A 21,456-nucleotide genomic window follows, 5' to 3' on the forward strand; every position below is an offset into this window, starting at 1 on the left:
GACAAACCCACACATGGCTGCGCACTTAAATGCCATGCAAAGACACAGACACATTCATATGACAGACACAAGCATACTGTATGTGCATATACAACCTGTATACCTGTGTACCTGTGTACATGAATTACAGTCACTGCTACATTGACAAGATCAGACATACTGACATATTAATATAATAATAATAATAATAATAATAATAATAATAATAATAATAATAATAATACAGCCTAAAATGGTGATGAATGGCGCCCAAGTAAGCTATTGCAGCATTGGCAACCACACAGTAGCAGTTGCAACTTGCAACCAATGTTGGATTTAGAAGTGGCAGTTGTAGAATTTTACAATTTTCCAATGTAGCCATATTATATTGGCAATTGCGTCAAATAGTAATACATGCCAATTTGTTGGTCTTATTATTTGGTACATAGATTCTGTGTGTTTCACCAGGATCAGCCTGGTGATTGATTTCACTTTCAGAGAGAGAAATGGAGGAAAAGTTTTCCAGATGAATATGGAGGCTTGACATATTACACAAAACACAAGTGTGCTTATTGCAGTATCCTCAATTCACACCAACCAAGTACCTATCAAGTTTGGTGCCTGTGGGACAGTTTTTGCTGGCCAGTATTTATTGCGCAGAAAAAGAAAAGCACTTTATTTTTGTTGGATTTTGCAGCGACTGCAAAATAAAATGACTCATCACATTTAGAAATCTCAATTTCCCTTTACCACATTAGTCTAGCCAGTCTCAGCCATTTGGACAACAGACCCTTAGAAACGGCGCAACCCCATTTATCTTTATTTCAATAGATTCCAACATCACATACAGTATTATCATTCAGGATCTCTTAGAGCCATCACTTTTGTTGACCATCATCCATCACAATAATTCTAATTCACACCCAATTATCCCTCAGCTTGTAAACAAATCCACATACTCTTTGACTGTACATAGTAGCCTTTAAGTTAAAGGTTATCTGGAGCTGAAAGACATATTCCCAACAGATAAACAGTTCATCATCACATGAGTAAATGTAAGGTACAAATGGCATTCCTTTACTGTTCTTAGCATAGTCTATTCTTTACAAAATTATGTGTACACTCAAATACATCATATATCAGTGAAAGAGAGAGAGAGAGAGAGAGAGAGAGAGAGAGAGAGAGAGAGAGAGAGAGAGAGAGAGAGAACGACAAAGAGAGAGAAAAGAATTGGTGAATACAATACTCTTTACTTTACGGTACTGTACTCTCCTTCGCAGCCTATTCTTTACAAAATATGTGAACACTCAAATACATCATGACAATTGTATTAACTTTGTGAAACATGACAGTTTTAGAAAAGCAAACAGCCCCGCAAGGACACAACTACTCCGCAACTCTACGTCAGATTATAGGGACTTTGCTTTGCATCATACCCAACAACACCCCTTAGCTATTCTAAAATCACTGTGACCTACAACCTCCTCAGGCTTATTACCTACCTCTGACTTACATCTGATTCGACACCAGTGTCCAGCACGCACCCCATGGCCAACTCCCAAAGACACAGATTCACCCCCATTTTGCATTGGCTCAGATGTGCTCTAGTTTACTGTTTATTATTGACTTAACTGTCCACTGAACTGGCTAGACGTGAATGTCTGGCCTGGTTGTATTATTATGCACGACACCCAGTCCTTGATAAGTTTGAGTGTACGACTCCAGTCCCTCCCTGCCCCGCCCCTTTGCCCTGGCTGTCCAGGAAATGCTTGTCCGTGAGGCAGGGCTGCCATGGCCTTTATGTTTCTCGCTGCAACCCCTTGCTTTCTCCTGACCTCCCCCCCCCCCTCTCTCTCTCTCTCTCTCTCTCTCCCTTCCTTCGACCACCTGCCAGCTGGCTCTATTGACTTCGGCAAAGGTCAAAAACTTTGGAGTGCTTTTCAAAGGCATCCAATAGAGACATGCACACTTAACTAAGAATACATGTAGAAAGGTAGAACAAATGCCTTTCAATGGTGTGCCAACATGATCATGCAAATCAATATGCAGGCTATTCAATTTACCCTAAGTCATAAGCCCATCATGATACACAATTGTGTTCTGACCAGTGCTTTGTTTTAGATAAGTGAGAATAATAAAAACAAAGACGCTTCCTAAACACATCAAAACACTCTCTTGACAGAAGCTTGTACACCCACTATCGTCCTTGTGATTTTCAGTAATGATGCCTCTGAGATACATGAATAGGCCTTTAGTGTGACAAGCAATTTCCTGTTCTCAAGAATAGCCTACAAAGAGTCGTATCTGCAACAGGCTCTTTCTGGAATTCAAGTGTACATCCTGCAACCCTAAGTAATTGGGTTATGATGCATCCTAACAGGAGGGCAACAACACTGTTCATTTTCTCTATTTCTTTCTTTCTTTCACACACACACACACACACACACACACACACACACACACACACACACACACACACACACATACACACACACACACACACACACACACACATCTGGAGTTTAGACATCGCTGGCCGAGTGTTGACCGAGAGTAACTGCTTTAGTCACCCACACACAAGTTTAAAAATGGCAGCAAGATGTCTACTATATCACAACTCATATTTTACTTGTCAGTGCTCTGGGGTTTCATTGATATATTATCCTCAGACAGTCAAATGATGGTGAAGCATCCACTAAATACAATTGGGTGCTTCCCTTTGAGGAAAAAAGTACAAAACGAGTAAGTTAATTCAATCAAAAGTCACTAGATGTATCTAAAACATTGTATCCCAATTAAATTAACATGCATGGAGTAACATGTTCAATGAAACTGGTCTCATGTTTGATGAAACATGTTTAATGACTATGATAATAGTTGTGTAGATTGTGTAGATTGTGAGAATGTCCCATCTCTAGACATGATGTGTTGGCAAGTCCAGATGCAATCTAATCCTGCTTAGTGAGACCCTCAGAAGCAGCCAACTCAGCAGAGGGCTCCTCCTTCAGCTGAGTCTCACAGGCTAGAAAAAAAATGACAAAGAACAACACTTGCTATGTATCAAAGAATGCCATCAAAACGAAAATCCCAAGAAATCTAAATGAATGAATACATGAATGTGTCTAGACTTGGATTGCATTTGTTAGTTGTTTTTATTTACCTGGCACATTACTGTTCTGCTCTTCAAATGAAGTAACGTTGTGGTAATGCCCAACTTTAGCTCCTCTCATTATCTTCTGATGAAGAAAGAGAAGGATTAGTTCAAATTCAGATGTTGATTAATGAAGAAATATTATATCTGCATACTCACATCAGTCTCAACCGATTTGTCCCTCACTCACTTGTCTGTCAGATCACAATTAGTCCACATAATAGACACATTACACTGACCCGTTACAAAAACTGAACTCTACCTTGAAGGAGAACTTGAATTTGGGCATCCTGAAGAAACAGCACCCTGTGGTCTCTTCCTCCTGAGCCATCTCTAGACGGCCGGCTGCACACTCAGGAGCCTTGGTGACCTCGGCCAGAGTCTCCCTCAGCTCGGTCTTCATGGCCTGAACCTGAGAGGAACCTGCGAATAACAGAGTGCATAATTCTGATATATCCTTCATTCAAAACTGGTTACGTTAGAGCAGGTTATTTTGTATTGTTGTATTTGTATTAAGATCATTTTGTACATCCTCTATTGGTTTTGTTACAAAAGGGAAAACGTGACAATAGTCAGACCTAGTTGAGGTGATGGTAGATACCATCATGAACTTACTTGTGCTTGGAACAAGAGAGCCCTCATTGTCAAGGCGACTGTGTGCTCCATTCTTTGATTTCTGAAGAACACATATCATGAGTAAAAGGCAAAGCTACACCCTACAAGGGTGTAGTACTGTGTATATTGTTCAGTGCAACACTTCATGAACAAATTAGCTCAATTATAAGCATCATACTTTACCTTCCAATTGAATGTTGGCATCTTCAGCCAGGATGGGGTCATCTTCTTTTTGGTCTTTTCCTGTAGCCCATTTACAGCTTGAACTGGAGGGAGGGCTGCAGACACTGCTAAGTGGGTTTGGCTACAAGTCCTTCCGATCTCTCCTGTCAATTTCTCCACAAGGGAGGACTCAAAAGATGGATCTTGCGATTCCAGGGCAGAACACAGCACATCTTCAGACCCAAACTCTCTAGTAAGTTCCTTGTACACATTTCGGTACATCAGGTGAAAATTCACTTGCTGCGGATGACTTTCATCACTTGTGATACCAAAACGTGTGTCAAGCTCACACAGAATCTTCTGGATCAGTTCTCTGGAGATATCCAGAACTTTATCCGGAACTCCGTCCTGACGGGTGCCGATGGAAGGGCGTAAGCTATCGACTTTCTTCAGAAGCCGAATGACCAACATGGAGACTAGGGAGGCATAGTCATTCTTGAAGTCATCACTGTTGGCAGAAGCAACATTTCCCTCAAACTCTGTGGGGAGAGTCACCATGACCTCTTTGACCATCACTTCTGTGATCATGTTGAGGACACAGGAGGATGTTGAGGTCTCTGGGTTCTGCTGGGAACGTTCTCGGTCCTCAGAAGATTCTGAAGGGAACAACCACGATGACACCAGTTGCTTCACAGCCTGCTCTACATAACTGTAAATAAATGCAGGTGGAGCATCATTCTGTCTCTCAGCTCTGGCCGGTAACTTGCAGAGAATGGAGTCTGAAAGACTCTTCCCCACTGGCACAGAAATAGTCTGGAGGCCATGAGAGCTTTTTAGGATCTTTTGGACTTGATCCGCAATGTCATGGGAGAATACCCTCATTTTTGATTCAGAGATCAATTTCTCCGGTTGGTTGGGGATGGGAACAAGTCTTTTGCCATTCAAAACGGTGTCCACCACTTTGCTGATGGCTTCACATGCACTTGGAGGAGACAATGAAGAGTCTTCCATGTTGACAGCCACTACAGGGGGAGCAGAAGTACCATGAAGTGCGGTTAGGTCTTCAATTTCTGAGTCCGACACTGTTTTTAAGAAGCGAAGGAATGGCAGTTGAGGGATTTGTGACCTGTCCTTTTTTGTTTCAATTCCAATCATTTGGACTTCACTCAACATAGCACTGAGGATCTTTTGAATCAGTGCTATTTGCTCTAACTCTTCTGCACTCTTAAGAGCAGAAAGTTGACACTGCATGGACACAATCACTTGGCTAATGACATGTCTGGCAGAAGCCATTGTTTCTTCCTGTTTACCATCCGAGTAAATAGATCTGGAAAACAATTCCCTCACAGCACTCTGAACAGTATTGAACATGGTTTGTGTTGTTTCATAGATCCTTCTCATAGAGACGCCTCCCATGATTAGTGTTGTCTCCGCAAGATCCTTCATCTCCGCAACGACATATCCAACAACGTCATATGCTGCTGAGTGAACGTTTTGGCCTGAGTCCTCGTTCATGGAGTCCATAACATCACCGACAAGATCATCAGCAACAGACTGTGAGTGGGTGCCAGGTGGATAAAAGGCAGGAAGCTCACAGAGGTCTGTCTGGCTCTCTGCTTTGGTGTGACAGGAATCTCTGTCAAGAGTGCTGAGCAAAACCTCACTCACTTTCTCGGTTGCCCTATTTTTAAATTCAGTGCCGGTCAGCTGATCCAGCAAAGGAACGGACAGGTATATTCCAGAGGCTTTGGCACGTTCAGCCAACATGGGTCCCTGTACTAAGACAGGTTCACCATTGAGTATACGGACAGACTCTTGCATAATCTTATCCACTTTTTTGTCGAAAGCCAAAAGCATTTCATCTGAAACACTCAGATCTCCTTGCTCCAAGGACAACTCTCCATCCTTCTTGGCATCCGACGTCCTTGCCCTGTTCCAAGGCATAAAGACATGTAGATATCTAGCAAAACTGTACTGTAAAGGTAAACTACACATGGTTGACAAATTTAAAAATAAGAGTTAATTCCACACAAGGATTGTATTTAGCCATGATTTACAATCAGGAAGCTCTACTTTAGGGATGCACTAGATGACCGATGTAATAAATATTGAAAGCTTACACTTGTACTAATAATAATAATAATAAGAAGAAGAAAGATAGTCATTCCAATGATTAATGGGCATACTGAGGTGTGAGTTGCCCTGACCTTGCTGTTCCACATGGAAACACGTATGTGACAGGAACACATAGAACCGTTCTGAGGGCTGGGATCAGGTAATGACGAGTGGTCTGGACCACTTTCGCTGCTATGCAGGAACAAAGCTGGCTAGCATCTTCTCTGGTCCCCTGAGTAAACAAAAACAGACCATAAACTTTTTCATCAGCATGTTAAAGGATAAAGAACACTAGAGAGTTTGTTTTTGTTCTCTATGCATTATGCCATTGAAGACTAATATATGCATGACATATTGTGATGATGATTTTAGTCTCACAGGCACATAGGCCTACAGTTTGTTTTGTTCAAAATTCAACTCGCCTACACTTAGGCTTTAAGAAACAGCAATCATTTTAGTAACAATAACAGTACAGTAATAATCACTTAGCTAACACAGAAAGACATGTTATCACAAATCTTAACATTTCAAATCCATAGCCTATATTTACAATACATAAGCCTAGCTCTTGAGTCGGACTAATTTCTTGAGCTTACCTCGTTTCCCTCCGACATTGTTAGGTTGGGAAGATAACAGGTTTTTTTTTTTTAAGTATGACTAAGCTAAGTTACAGGCCTAACTCGAAATGTCGACCTGCTCAAATGAAGTTACGTTTTGTCTGAGAGTATTTAACACAATACCATGAAAACTAGGGCCAGGCTATTATGACCTAATGAAACAGGTGATCTACGTCACAATGCCCTGACCTGCCTGCAGAGAATGTAGTGCGTCGTAAATATAAAGACGCTCGGGGCTCATTGCCTAAAGGGAAATTGTTCTACAGTAAATCGTCCCCTTATAATTATAAGATAGCTACATAGGCTATCTGCATGCAGGGTAGGCCTAGTTCTGAGAGCTTCCTGTTTAAGAATTCCTTACCAGAGTGACCTCTTCGGACACTAACGTCCAAAAATGCATAGGCCTAGGCCTACAACTTCAATATACACCTCATCTCATCTTATTGCTGTCAATAAGAATATCTATACATCTCAATTTGGACGGAAATGTCCGATAAAACACATTCTGCCCTGTGTCCCCAGGCTATGATAGCTTTTGATTATTTGAGCTCCAGGATGAAGAACTGCTATTCCAAACAGTCGTTTATTTCCATTTGTTTGCAATCATATTTATTTCGTAAAACTAAACAAATAAAAAATGCATACAATGACTATTCAATTAGCCTACTGTCTATCAGTATCAACACATTACACACATGAACCAGACTAGTTTAGCAATCAGTTAGCAACACACGAATCCGCTAGTTTAACTACGGTAAACTAGTCCGTTCAACTGATAATGTGAAAACGTTTCTTACATAATCATTGTAAACATAGGCTATCTTATTTTATGTCAAAAAAACACTCACGTAAGTATTGCATTTCTGATAGCACGAACAACAAATGAAAACGACACTTACAGATCTCTTTTCCAAGGCTCCAAACATAAAGCGAACAACTTCCTTGATGCTGACCATCTCATCTCACACATCTTCCAAAATTGGCCTACATTTCACTACCCACAACTCATATTTCTAACGGCACTGACTAGCCAACAAATAAACATTAGTCAGAACAAAACCATATCATTCTAAGGGAACGAGATGTTGAAGACAGCCAAATGCCTACTCTTTCATTTTCTTAGTAAATTCTTGCCTTGGCATGAGCATGATTGTAATACGAGCGCCCTCTACTGGCGCTATACTGCATCCCTTAGTAGCCTAAGCTATCAACTTTCTCCAGAAGTCGAATGACTCTGAAAGACGGAGGTGTGAGGAAAAGATGACTGCTTCACACTCACTATTTTGTGGCCAATCAAAAGTGTTAGGGAACACAATTTTTGAGTTAGTGGTGGATGACATAATTTCAGTGTCTAGCGGCTTGTTTAAGAATTTATTTTCCTTCCTGACTAGTTCCTCGAGGTCGTCTCTGTGCAGAAATAGATGGGACTGTTGATGACAGGTTGGTCTTCATCTCCACGGTCGGACCAGAAGAGCTTATATATACTGTGTAAAGACTGGTGTGTGTGTGTGTGTGTGTGTGTGTGTGTGATTGATTGATTGATTGATTGATTTGGATGGATGGGTGGATTTGACTGATTGGTCTTGACAAACCATCACACATGTATTACACGTTATTCTGGTGTAATATTACAAGATCTATTTCATATATTATCTATTCTATTTTCTTTTCTATGCTGGGGACATATTTGTGAGTAGAATTTAATGGTTATCTTATAGAGACAGCACCATTTCAGCTATGAAATTAATAAAACATTTAAAGTGATGGCTTAAGGGGATTCTCAAACTTTCTTGCACCACTTTATGTCACTGTCATTGTATCCAAAGATATAACATTGTGTCAAAAGTACACCAATATGCATGGGTTGACAAGTTTAATGACATTTAAGAGTTGAGTATACACAGTCAGTTTTAGATGGAAATGAAAGTCCAATGATCCAAAAGATTGCCTAGTTGTGTAGGTGACTTAAACATTTCAGTCAGAAAGTCCCATCTCTGGAGAAGATATGTTGGTCAGCCCAGATGTAGTATCCTGCTTAGTGAGACCCTCAGAAGCAGCCAACTCAGCAGAGGGCTCCTCATTCAGCTGCGTCTCACAGGAGGATGGTGCACAGGCTGGAAAAATGAAAAAGGAACAAAAACAAAATTTGCCGTGTATCAAAAAATGCCATCAAAACTAAAATGAACGAATACATGAATGTGTCCAGACTTTGGACATTTTTTAGTTGTTTTATTTACCTGGCACATTACTGTTCTTTTCTTCAAATGAGGCGACGTTGTGGTAATTGCCAACTTTAGCTCCTCTCATTATTTTCTGACAAAGAGATAGAATAATTATTTCAAATTCAAATACTGTAAAGAAAATAAATATTCCATCTGCATACTCACATCATACTGAACCGATTTGTTCTTCACTCAGTAGTCTGTGAGATCACAGTTAGTCCACAAAATAGACACATTTCATTGACGCATTACATGAACTGAACTCTACCTTGAAGGAGAACTTGAATTTGGGCATCCTGAAGAAACAGCACCCTGTGGTCTCTTCCTCCTGAGCCATCTCTAGACGGCCGGCTGCACACTCAGGAACCTTGGTGTCCTCGGTTAGAGTCTCCCTCAGCTCGGTCTTCATGGCCTGAACCTGAGAGGAACCTGGGAATAACAGAGTGCATAATTCTGATATATCCTTCATTCAAAACTGGATACGTTAGAGCAGGTTATTTTCTATTGTTGTATTTGTATTAAGATCATTTTGTACATCCTCTATTGGTTTTGTTACAAAAGGGAAAACGTGAAAATAGTTAGACCTAGTTGAGGTGATGCTTTAGATACCATCATGAACTTACTTGTGCTTGCAACAAGAGAGCCCTCACTGTCAAGGACACTGCGTGCTCCGTTCTTTGATTTCTGAAGAACAAACAGCTATATCATGAGTAAAATGTACGTATACCATACAAGTGTGTGGTACTGTATATTGTTTAGTGCAACACTTCATGAACAAATTAGCTCAATTATAAGCATCATACTTTACCTTCCAATTGAATGTTGGCATCTTCAGCCAGGATGGGGTCATCTTCTTTTTGGTCTTTTCCTGTAGCCCATTTACAGCTTGAACTGGAGGGAGGGCTGCAGACACTGCTAAGTGGGTTTGGCTACAAGTCCTTCCGATCTCTCCTGTCAATTTCTCCACAAGGGAGGACTCAAAAGATGGATCTTGCGATTCCAGGGCAGAACACAGCACATCTTCAGACCCAAACTCTCTAGTAAGTTCCTTGTACACATTTCGGTACATCAGGTGAAAATTCACTTGCTGCGGATGACTTTCATCACTTGTGATACCAAAACGTGTGTGAAGCTCACACAGAATCTTCTGGATCAATTCTCTGGAGATATCCAGAACTTTATCCGGAACTCCGTCCTGACGGGTGCCGATGGAAGGGCGTAAGCTATCGACTTTCTTCAGAAGTCGAATGACCAACATGGAGACTAGGGAGGCATAGTCATTCTTGAAGTCATCACTGTTGGCAGAGGCAACATTTCCCTCAAACTCTGTGGGGAGAGTCACCATGACCTCTTTGACCATCACTTCTGTGATCATGTTGAGGACACAGGATGATGTTGAGGTCTCTGGGTTCTGCTGGGAACGTTCTCGGTCCTCAGAAGATTCTGAAGGGAACAACCACGATGACACCAGTTGCTTCACAGCCTGCTCTACATAACTGTAAATAAATGCAGGTGGAGCATCATTCTGTCTCTCAGCTCTGGCCGGCAACTTGCAGAGAATGGAGTCTGAAAGACTCTTCCCCACTGGCACAGAAATAGTCTGGAGGCCATGAGAGCTTTTTAGGATCTTTTGGACTTGATCCGCAATGTCATGGGAGAATACCCTCATTTTTGATTCAGAGATCAATTTCTCCGGTTGGTTGGGGATGGGAACAAGTCTTTCGCCATTCAAAACGGTGTCCACCACTTTGCTGATGGCTTCACATGCACTTGGAGGAGACAATGAAGAGTCTTCCATGTTGACAGCCACTACAGGGGGAGCAGAAGTACCATGAAGTGCGGTTAGGTCTTCAATTTCTGAGTCCGACACTGTTTTTAAGAAGCGAAGGAATGGCAGTTGAGGGATTTGTGACCTGTCCTTTTTTGTTTCAATTCCAATCATTTGGACTTCACTCAACATAGCACTGAGGATCTTTTGAATCAGTGCTATTTGCTCTAACTCTTCTGCACTCTTAAGAGCAGAAAGTTGACACTGCATGGACACAATCACTTGGCTAATGACATGTCTGGCAGAAGCCATTGTTTCTTCCTGTTTACCATCCGAGTAAATAGATCTGGAAAACAATTCCCTCACAGCACTCTGAACAGTATTGAACATGGTTTGTGTTGTTTCATAGATCCTTCTCATAGAGACGCCTCCCATGATTAGTGTTGTCTCCGCAAGATCCTTCATCTCCGCAACGACATATCCAACAACGTCATATGCTGCTGAGTGAACGTTTTGGCCTGAGTCCTCATTCATGGAGTCCATAACATCACCGACAAGATCATCAGCAACAGACTGTGAGTGGGTGCCAGGTGGATAAAAGGCAGGAAGCTCACAGAGGTCTGTCTGGCTCTCTGCTTTGGTGTGACAGGAATCTCTGTCAAGAGTGCTGAGCAAAACCTCACTCACTTTCTCGGTTGCCCTATTTCTAAATTCAGTGCCGGTCAGCTGATCCAGCAAAGGAACGGACAGGTATATTCCAGAGGCTTTGGCACGTTCAGCCAACATGGGTCCCTGTACTAAGACAGGTTCACCATTGAGTATACGGACAGACTCTTGCATAATCTTATCCACTTTTTTGTCGAAAGCCAAAAGCATTTCATCTGAAACACTCAGATCTCCTTGCTCCAAGGACAACTCTCCATCCTTCTTGGCATCCGACGTCCTTGCCCTGTTCCAAGGCATAAAGACATGTAGATATCTAGCAAAACTGTACTGTAAAGGTAAACTACACATGGTTGACAAATTTAAAAATAAGAGTTAATTCCACACAAGGATTGTATTTAGCCATGATTTACAATCAGGAAGCTCTACTTTAGGGATGCACTAGATGACCGATGTAATAAATATTGAAAGCTTACACTTGTACTAATAAGAAGAAGAAGAAGAAGAAGAAGAAAGATAGTCATTCCAATGATTAATGGGCATACTGAGGTGTGAGTTGCCCTGACCTTGCTGTTCCACATGGAAACACGTATGTGACAGGAACACATAGAACCGTTCTGAGGGCTGGGATCAGGTAATGACGAGTGCTCTGGACCACTTTCGCTGCTATGCAGGAACAAAGCTGGCTAGCATCTTCTCTGGTCCCCTGAGTAAACAAAAACAGACCATAAACTTTTTCATCAGCATGTTAAAGGATAAAGAACACTAGAGAGTTTGTTTTTGTTCTCTATGCATTATGCCATTGAAGACTAATATATGCATGACATATTGTGATGATGATTTTAGTCTCACAGGCACATGTATACAGTTTGTTTTGTTCAAAATTCAACTCACCTACACTTAGGCTTTAAGAAACAGCAATCATTTTAGTAACAATAACAGTACAGTAATAATCACTTAGCTAACACAGAAAGACATGTTATCTCAAATCTTTTCAAATCCATAGGCTATAGCCTATATTTACAATAGGCTACATAAGCCTAATAGCTCTTGAGTCGGACTAATTTCTCGAGCTTACCTCGTTTCCCTCCGACATTGTCAGGTTGGGAAGACAAAAGCCCGCAATAGGATTTTTTTTTTTAAAGTATGACTATAAGCTAAGTTACAGGCCTAACTCGAAATGTCGACCTGCTCAAATGCAGTTACGTTTTGTCTGAGAGTATCTAACACATTACCATGAAAACTAGGGCCAGGCTATTATGACCTAATGAAACAGGTGATCTGCGTCACAATGCCCTGACCTGCCTGCAAAGAATCAACGCTAGTGATTTCCCAAAAGAACTAAGTGCGTCGTGCCTATAACAACCACTGAAATATAAAGACGCTCCTACACTAGCTGTTCTAAAACCAGTGTAAACTGTCTCTCGGGGCTTATTGCCTAAAGGGAAATTGTTCTAAATCGTCCCCTTATAGCCTACATAGGCTACTCTGCATGTTAGAGTGACCTCTTCGGACAAACAAAAACGCATAGGCCTACAACTTCAATAAACACATCATCTCATCTTATTGCTGTCAATAAGAATATCTGTAGGCTACATCTCAATTTGGACGTAAATGTCCGATAGAACACATTCTGCCCTGTGTCCCTAGGCTATGATAGCTAACTTGATTATGAATGAGCTCCAGGATGAAGAACGGCTATTCCAAACAGTCGTTTATTTCCATTTGTTTGCAATCATATTTATTTCGTAAAACTAAACAAATAAAAAATGCATACAATGACTATGACTATTAAATGACTGTCTATCAACACATTACACATGAACCAGACTAACAGTTAGCAATCAGTTAGCAACACACGAATCCGCTAACTAGTCAGTTCAACTGATAATGTGAAAACGTTTCTTATATAAACATTGCAAACGTAATATCTTATTTTATGTCAAATAAACACTCACGTAACTATTGCATTTCTGGTAGCACGAACAACAAATGAAAACAACACTTACAGTACAGATCTCTTTTCTCAGGCTCCAAACATACAGTAAAGCGAACAACTTCCTTGCTGTTGACCATCTCACACATCTTCCAAAATTGGCCTACATTTCACTAGTTACAACACTACTCTTTACCTTTCTAACGGCATTGACTAGCCAACAAATAAACATAAGTAGAACAAAACCATATCATTCTGGGGGAGATGTTGAAGCCAGCCAAATGCCTACTCTTTTATTTTTTTAGTAAATTCTTGAATTGGCATGAGCATGATTGTAATACGAGCGCCCTCTACTGGCGCTTTACTGTATCCCTTAGTAAGCTATCAACTTTCTCCAGAAGTCGACTGACCAACATGGAGTCTAGGGAGGCATATGAGGAAAAGATGACTGCTTCACACTCACTATTTTGTGGCCAATCAAAAGTATGAGGGAACGCAATTTTTGAGTTAGTGGTGGATGACATAATTTCAGTGTCTTATCCTTCCTAGTTCCTCGAGGTCGTCTCTGCGCAGAAATAGAAGGGACTGTTGAGGCATGCTATTGCCATGCATTGAGTGAAGAGTTTGTGAAATATTTCACCAAGAGTAAATGTTTTGCAGAATTGAACTTAAATTCCATGCAAGTTCAATGTAATTTTTTTTTGTGACCATTTACAAGAGCAACTTGACGCTAATTGGAAAGCTTAGATTCCGCTTATTCATGTGACAGTCTGTGAGTGATATCTGTGTGATGAGTAGGCCTACAGTTTAAGCAATTTAGTTGGACTGGAGGCACAACAGTACAGTACAGGGGCGGCCTGTTGCGACCTGATTCGCGCTGGTTTCCTTTGTGGACAGACGTGTGACATTAACATTACCAATGTGTTTTCCAATCAAGAAACAAGTGTTTATGGACAATGTTTTTTCTTTCTCTAATTACAGTGCATGAAAATGCACTGTACCGTTCTTCCTCGGTCTTCTTCTTCTTACAGTGCATGAAAATGCACTGTACTGTTCTTCCTAGTCTTCTTCAACTTTTTACAGTGCATGAAAATGCACTGTACTGTTCTTCCTAGTCTTCTTCAACTTTTTACATTGCATGTCAATGCAATGTACTGTTATCACTGTTCTTCTTCTTTTTATTATTGTCTTCCGACCAAAATCAACGATCAAAGGCTCTAGAACCACTGAACCGTTTGACGTCATTCAAGCACTCCCACAAAGGTCTTGAAACGGAGATTTCTTCTATTATTTTTCACATTTGTGAACTTTATACTTTTTGAGATATTTACGATAAAAGATTTTAAAATTCCCATAGAGTTAACGTTGAGACCCTTTGGCGGTAAAGATTAACTGTTACGTCAGTGCTCAGCTGTCAGTAATCAAGGATCTTTGATTCAAATGCCACCGCTGCACCAGGCTGTATTTTAGGTCTATGGGCTGTAGCTATGAAAACATTCAACCATGCCACTGCTGTAGGCTAAACCAGAACGTTATCGTCTTGTCTCCTGCTACTCCTTACTTGATTTGTTTATATCGTTACAGTAACCGGTTTGCTCTTGGTAACGTTATCAACAGCTAAAGACAATCTAACCTTAACGTCAACGTAAACACTGTATTTAGCTAACAACAAGCAAGTTACTAGCAAGTTACAAGCAACTAGTTGCACGATTTAGGTTCAAGCCTTCTTACAATCGTTTCTAGTACAAACAACATTGCTATCATTTCACGTTTGTTTGTTAGCACGCTAGTCGTTTCAGCTATAGGACTTGCCAGCCAGGCAATCATTTAAAACTTTCGGCATCATTCACAAATTAAAAACCTTTGTTAACAGCGTATTGTACATTCCTATTAGGACAATCACACACCTGGAAATACTTCGAAGAACATACTAGCTCATCCTGTAGGCTAATATGTGTATCCTACATAAAATATCCTACATTGCTAGATATCCTACCTGTTGCTGCATCATATCGTTTGGCGTTGTTTGAGATTGTATTCCGTGTTCCAATGGTGTCTAAATCTAGCCTATGGCCTACTTTTAACCTGCATTAGTATATGAAGGCTATACAAGCTATCCTACCAGTCGTCACTGTGGGCTACTAAAGTGTCAGCTCTTGCAACTCGTTTTAAGTAGGCAACTTCATTTCAGTCTTTTAAAGAGTTATTTTCCAAAATAGCCTATATCCACAATTTTGATGCATTTTCATAAATCACTTTTTAAATGTGACTTTCCAAGTAATTTCAGTGGAATTGTAATTGGGTTATTGTTATTTATCTATTCTACTGTGTAGCCTAGTTGTCTTTTTAACTATAGGCCTAATACAATGTTTTACACAGTCAGCAACATGTTTGCATTTACATGCAATGGTAATTCCTTCCATGGAATTACATTTTCTAGTTCTTCTTATTATTACAGTGCATGAAAATGCACTGTACTGTTCTTCCTAGTCTTCAACTTCTTCTTATTACAGTGCATGAAAATGCACTGTACTGTTCTTCCTATTCTTCTTATTACAGTGCATGAAAATGCACTGTACTGTTCTTCCTAGGCTTCTTATTACAGTGCATGAAAATGCACTGTACTGTTCTTCCTCGGTCTTCTTCTTCTTCTTCTTATTATTATTCTTCTTCTAACGCAGCCAATTCAGCTTCAACCGTTTAACGTAGAAACTTCATTCAAACGTTGTTGCGTAGGTCTTGCTTATGCCATGCCTGCTTTGTATTTTTCAACTTTGTAACTTTTATACTTTTTAAACTATTAGTTAAAAACTATTACAATTTCCCCCATAGACTTAACATTGCTCATTATGACATCACGGCAGCAATTAGAATCTTAGGCCAGGTGGCCGGCCACCTGGGCACCAACTGTCAGTTTCTCTGGCTTTAAGCATACAGTCTCTCAGAAGACTACACATATCCTGTTAAACTGTTTCCTCTGTCCACAACTGTTTCAAAATAAAAGTCCTCAATGCAATAATACACTATTAAATCATTTAACCATTGAAACTACTCAACTATTGAACTGTTCAACCATTCCAACTGTCAGTTATCATCCACTATGCCTCCAGTCAACTACATGAAACCTCCATGTACCTAGCAACCAACATAGCAACCATTAAAATGAAGTGTTTATGACCGTTTCCATAGCAACCAACATGATTATACTGCAGTAACTTCTTGTTTCTTGATAGTGGCCACCATGGATACCCTAGCAACAAATGTTTCAAAATAAAAGTCCTCACTAGCAAGTTACCTAGTTAGCATGGTTAGCATAGTTAGCATTGGTAGCATTGGTAGCATTTTTAGCATAACTGCAAAAAATCATCAACTAAGTTAGCTAATCAACCTGGTTAGCATTATTAGCAAATTTAGCATTGTTAGCATAGTTAGCATTTTTAGCGTAACTGCTAGAAATCATTACCTAAGTTAGCTAATCAACATTTTAACATGAATAGAAATCATTAGCTAAGTTAGAGCTGGAATGTTTCATCTTTAAACTGTCTACCTTCACACTATCAACTCTCTGTAAACTATGCAACCACCATGTTTACCCTATCTACACCTTAGTAACCAATCTACATTATCTATCTATTTTTGCATTTTCATGCACTGGTAATTCCTTGGAATTGCATTTCTAGTTATTAAACTTCTTCTTCTAACGCAGCCAATTCAGCTTCAACTGTTTAACGTAGAAACTTCATTCAAACGTTGTTGCGTAGGTCTTGCTTATGCCATGCCTGCTTTGTATTTTTCAACTTTGTAACTTTTATACTTTTTAAACTATTAGTTAAAAACTATTACAATTTCCCCCATAGACTTAACATTGCTCATTATGACATCACGGCAGCAATTAGAATCTTAGGCCAGGTGGCCGGCCACCTGGGCACCAACTGTCAGTTTCTCTGGCTTTAAGCATACAGTCTCTCAGAAGACTACATATCCTGTTAACTGTTTCCTCTGTCCACAACTGTTTCAAAATAAAAGTCCTCACTGCAATAATACACTATTAAATCATTTAACCATTGAAACTACTCAACTATTGAACTGTTCAACCATTCCAACTGTCAGTTATCATCCACTATGCCTCCAGTCAACCACATGAAACCTCCATGTACCTAGCAACCAACATAGCAACCATTAAAATTAAGCGTTTATGACCGTTTCCATAGCAACTAACATGATTATTCTGCAGTAACTTCTTGTTTCCTGATAGTGGCCACCATGGATACCCTAGCAACAAATGTTTGAAAATAAAAGTCCTCACTAGCAAGTTAGCTAGTTAGCATGGTTAGCATAGTTAGCATTGTTAGCATAATAAGCATTTTTAGCATAACTGCAAAAAATCATCAACTAAGTTAGCTAATCAACCTGGTTAGCATTGTTAGCAAATTTAGCATTGTTAGCATTTTTAGCATTGCTGCTAGAAATCATTGGTTAAGTTAGCTAATCAACCTGGTTAGCATTGTTAGTAAAGTTAGCATTGCTAGCATAATTAGCATTTTTAGCATAACTGCTAGAAATCATTAGCTAAGTTAGCTAATCAACATTTTAACATGAATAGAAATCATTAGTTAAGTTAGAATTGGAATGTTTCATCTTTAAACAGTTTACCTTCACACTATCAACTCTCTGTAAACTATGCAACCACCATGTTTACCCTAGCTACACCTTAGTAACCATATCTACATTATCTATCTATTTCTGCATTTTCATGCACTAGTAATTCCTTGGAATTGCATTTCTAGTTATTCTTCTAACGCACGCAAATCAGCTTGAACCGTTTAACATAGAAACTTCATTCAAACTGCGTTACGTAGGTCTTACTTAGGACATGTGTGCTATGACTTTTCAACTTTGTAACTTTTATACTTTTTAAACTATTAATTAAAAAACGATTTCCCCATAGATTTAACATTGAGCTATTTCCCCATAGACTTAACATTACCCTTTATGACATCACGGCAGCAATTAGAATGTTACGCCAGGTGGCCAGTCCAGGTGCAGCAGCTCTCTCTCAGGCATACACTGACTCTCTTGAGACTACATTTTCTGTTCCCCTGTATCAACTGTATCAACATAAGTCTTCCTAATTCCATCCAACTTTCTATCCATTCATCTTCTTCAAACCATTCACTCATCCACCCATTCTAAACAGTCTGCCTATCAACATCAATTAGACGATCTACATTCAACTTTTAAACAATCTACTCTGTCTCAGGCTTTAAGAGCACACCCTGGCTCTCTTAAGACTAGCCAGTTAAATTGATTACACCTGTATCTGTATCCACTACTCTCAGTAGAGCTGTGTCTCTCCATTCTACAAGAATATAAGGCACATTCCATCCAACTTTCTATCCATTCATCTTCTTCAGACCATTCACTCATCCACCCATTAAACTGTCTATCAACATCCATTAAACTCTCTGTCTATCAACATTAATTAGACTACATCACGGCAGCAATTAGAATGTTACGCCAGGTGGCCAGTCCAGGTGCAGCAGCTCTCTCTCTCTCTCAGGCACACTGGCTCTCTTGAGACTACATTTTCTGTTCCCCTGTATCAACTGTATCAACATAAGTCTTCCTAATTCCATCCAACTTTCTATCCATTCATCTTCTTCAAACCATTCACTCATCCACCCATTCTAAACAGTCTGCCTATCAACATCAATTAGACGATCTACATTCAACTTTTAAACAATCTACTCTGTCTCAGGCTTTAAGAGCACACCCTGGCTCTCTTAAGACTAGCCAGTTAAATTGATTACACCTGTATCTGTATCCACTACTCTCAGTAGAGCTGTGTCTCTCCATTCTACAAGAATATAAGGCACATTCCATCCAACTTTCTATCCATTCATCTTCTTCAGACCATTCACTCATCCACCCATTAAACTGTCTATCAACATCCATTAAACTCTCTGTCTATCAACATTAATTAGACTACATCACGGCAGCAATTAGAATGTTACGCCAGGTGGCCAGTCCAGGTGCAGCAGCTCTCTCTCTCTCTCAGGCACACTGGCTCTCTTGAGACTACATTTTCTGTTCCCCTGTATCAACTGTATCAACATAAGTCTTCCTAATTCCATCCAACTTTCTATCCATTCATCTTCTTCAAACCATTCACTCATCCACCCATTCTAAACAGTCTGCCTATCAACATCAATTAGACGATCTACATTCAACTTTTAAACAATCTACTCTGTCTCAGGCTTTAAGAGCACACCCTGGTTCTCTTAAGACTAGCCAGTTAAATTGATTACACCTGTATCTGTATCCACTACTCTCAGTAGAGCTGTGTCTCTCCATTCTACAAGAATATAAGGCACATTCCATCCAACTTTCTATCCATTCATCTTCTTCAGACCATTCACTCATCCACCCATTAAACTGTCTATCAACATCCATTAAACTCTCTGTCTATCAACATTAATTAGACTACATTCAACTTTTAAATTATTTACTCTGTCTAAGGCTTCAAGCATATACACTCTGGCTCTTAAATTAAATTGATTACACCTGTATCAACTGTCAGTTTCTCTGGCTATAAGCATACAATCTCTCTGAAGACTACATATCCTGTTAACTGTTTCCTCTGTCCACAACTGTTTCAAAATAAAAGTCCTCACTGCAATAATACACCATTAAATCATTTAACCATTGAAACTACTCAACTATTTAACTGTTCAACCATTCCAACTGTCAGTTATCATCAACTATGCCTCCAGTCAACTACATGAAACCTCCATGTACCTAGCAACCAACATAGCAACCATTAAAATTAAGCGTTTATGACAGTTTCCATAGCAACCAACATGATTACACTGCAGTAACTTCTTGTTTCCTGATAGTGGCCACAATGAATACCCTTGCAACAAATGTTTAAAAATAAAATCCGCACTAGCAAGTTAGCTAGTTAGCATGGTTAGCATAGTTAGCATTTTTAGCATAACTGCTAGAAATGATTGGCTAAGTTAGCTAATCAACCTGGTTAGCATGTTTAGCATAGTTAGCATTTTTAGCATAACTGCAAAAAATCATCAACTAAGTTAGCTAATCAACCTGGTTAGCACTGTTAGCATATTTAACATTGTTAGCATAGTTAGCATTTTTAGCATTATTGCTAGAAATCATCAGTTAAGTTAGCTAATCAACCTGGTAAGCAATGTTAGTTTAAGTTAACATTGTTACCATAGTTAGCATTGCTAGCATAGTTAACATTTTTAGCATAACTGTTAGAAATCATTAGCTAAGTTAGCTAATCAACCTGGTTAGAACTGTGAGCATAGTTAGCATAGTTAACATTTTTACCATAACTGCATGAAATCAGTAGCTAAGTTAACCAATCAACCTGGTTATCATTGTTACCATAGTTAACATTTTAACATGAATAGAAATCATTAGTTAAATTAGAACTGGAATGTTTCAGCTTTAAACTGTCTACCTTCACACTATCAACTCTCTGTAAACTATGCAACTACCATGTTTACCCTAGCTACACCTTAGTAACCATATCTACATTATCTATCTATTTTTGCATTTTCATGCACTGGTAATTCCTTGGAATTGCATTTCTAGTTATTAAACTTCTTCTTCTAACGCTCGCAATTCAGCTTCAACCGTTTAACGTAGAAACTTCATTCAAACTTTGTTGCGTAGGTCTTGCTTATGCCATATGTGCTTTGTATTTTTCAACTTTGTAACTTTTATACTTTTTAAACTATTAGTTAAAAACTATCACCATTTCCCCCATAGACTTAACATTGCTCATTATGACATCACGGCAGCAATTAGAATGTTACCCCAGCTGGTCAGCCACCTGGGCACCAACTGTCAGTTTCTCTCAGGCTCCTCTCTGAAGACTACATATTCTGTTCCCCTGTATCCTCTGTGCACAACAGTATCAAAATAAGTCCTCCTAATTCCATCCAACTTTATATCCATTCATCTTCTTCAAACCATTCACTCATCCACCCATTCTAAACAGTCTGCCTATCAACAACATCAATTAGACGCTCTACATTGAACTTTTAAACAATCTACTCTGTCTCAGGCTGGCTCTCTTAAGACTAGCCAGTTAAATTGATTACACCTGTATCTGTATCCACTACTCTCAGTAGAGAGCTGTGTCTCTCCATTCTACAAGAATATAAGGCACATTCCATCCAACATTCTATCCATTC

The 21,456-nt window shown here is 39.6% G+C and overlaps 2 protein-coding genes across 2 annotated transcripts; both read right to left on the minus strand.

The window, feature by feature from the left end:
- Positions 1-2,903: 2,903 nt before the first annotated feature.
- LOC134069683 (uncharacterized) lies at positions 2,904-6,712 on the minus strand. Its single transcript, XM_062525712.1, has 7 exons — positions 6,619-6,712; positions 6,115-6,254; positions 5,503-5,837; positions 3,929-4,929; positions 3,746-3,806; positions 3,140-3,553; positions 2,904-3,001 (listed from the first exon to the last, which is right to left on the minus strand). Exons 1-6 carry the CDS (start codon positions 6,634-6,636, stop codon positions 3,360-3,362), a joined length of 1,749 nt encoding a protein of 582 aa, XP_062381696.1. The 5' UTR covers positions 6,637-6,712; the 3' UTR covers positions 2,904-3,001; positions 3,140-3,359.
- Positions 6,713-8,548: 1,836 nt separating this feature from the next.
- Positions 8,549-10,659, minus strand: LOC134069684 (uncharacterized). The gene is made up of 4 exons (XM_062525713.1): positions 9,670-10,659; positions 9,485-9,545; positions 8,877-9,290; positions 8,549-8,753 (listed from the first exon to the last, which is right to left on the minus strand). Exons 1-3 carry the CDS (start codon positions 10,657-10,659, stop codon positions 9,076-9,078), a joined length of 1,266 nt encoding a protein of 421 aa, XP_062381697.1. The 3' UTR covers positions 8,549-8,753; positions 8,877-9,075.
- Between the last annotated feature and the right edge of the window lie 10,797 nt (positions 10,660-21,456).

Source organism: Sardina pilchardus, chromosome 22 (genome assembly GCF_963854185.1).
Source record: "Sardina pilchardus chromosome 22, fSarPil1.1, whole genome shotgun sequence".
In the NCBI taxonomy this organism is placed as follows: domain Eukaryota; kingdom Metazoa; phylum Chordata; class Actinopteri; order Clupeiformes; family Clupeidae; genus Sardina; species Sardina pilchardus.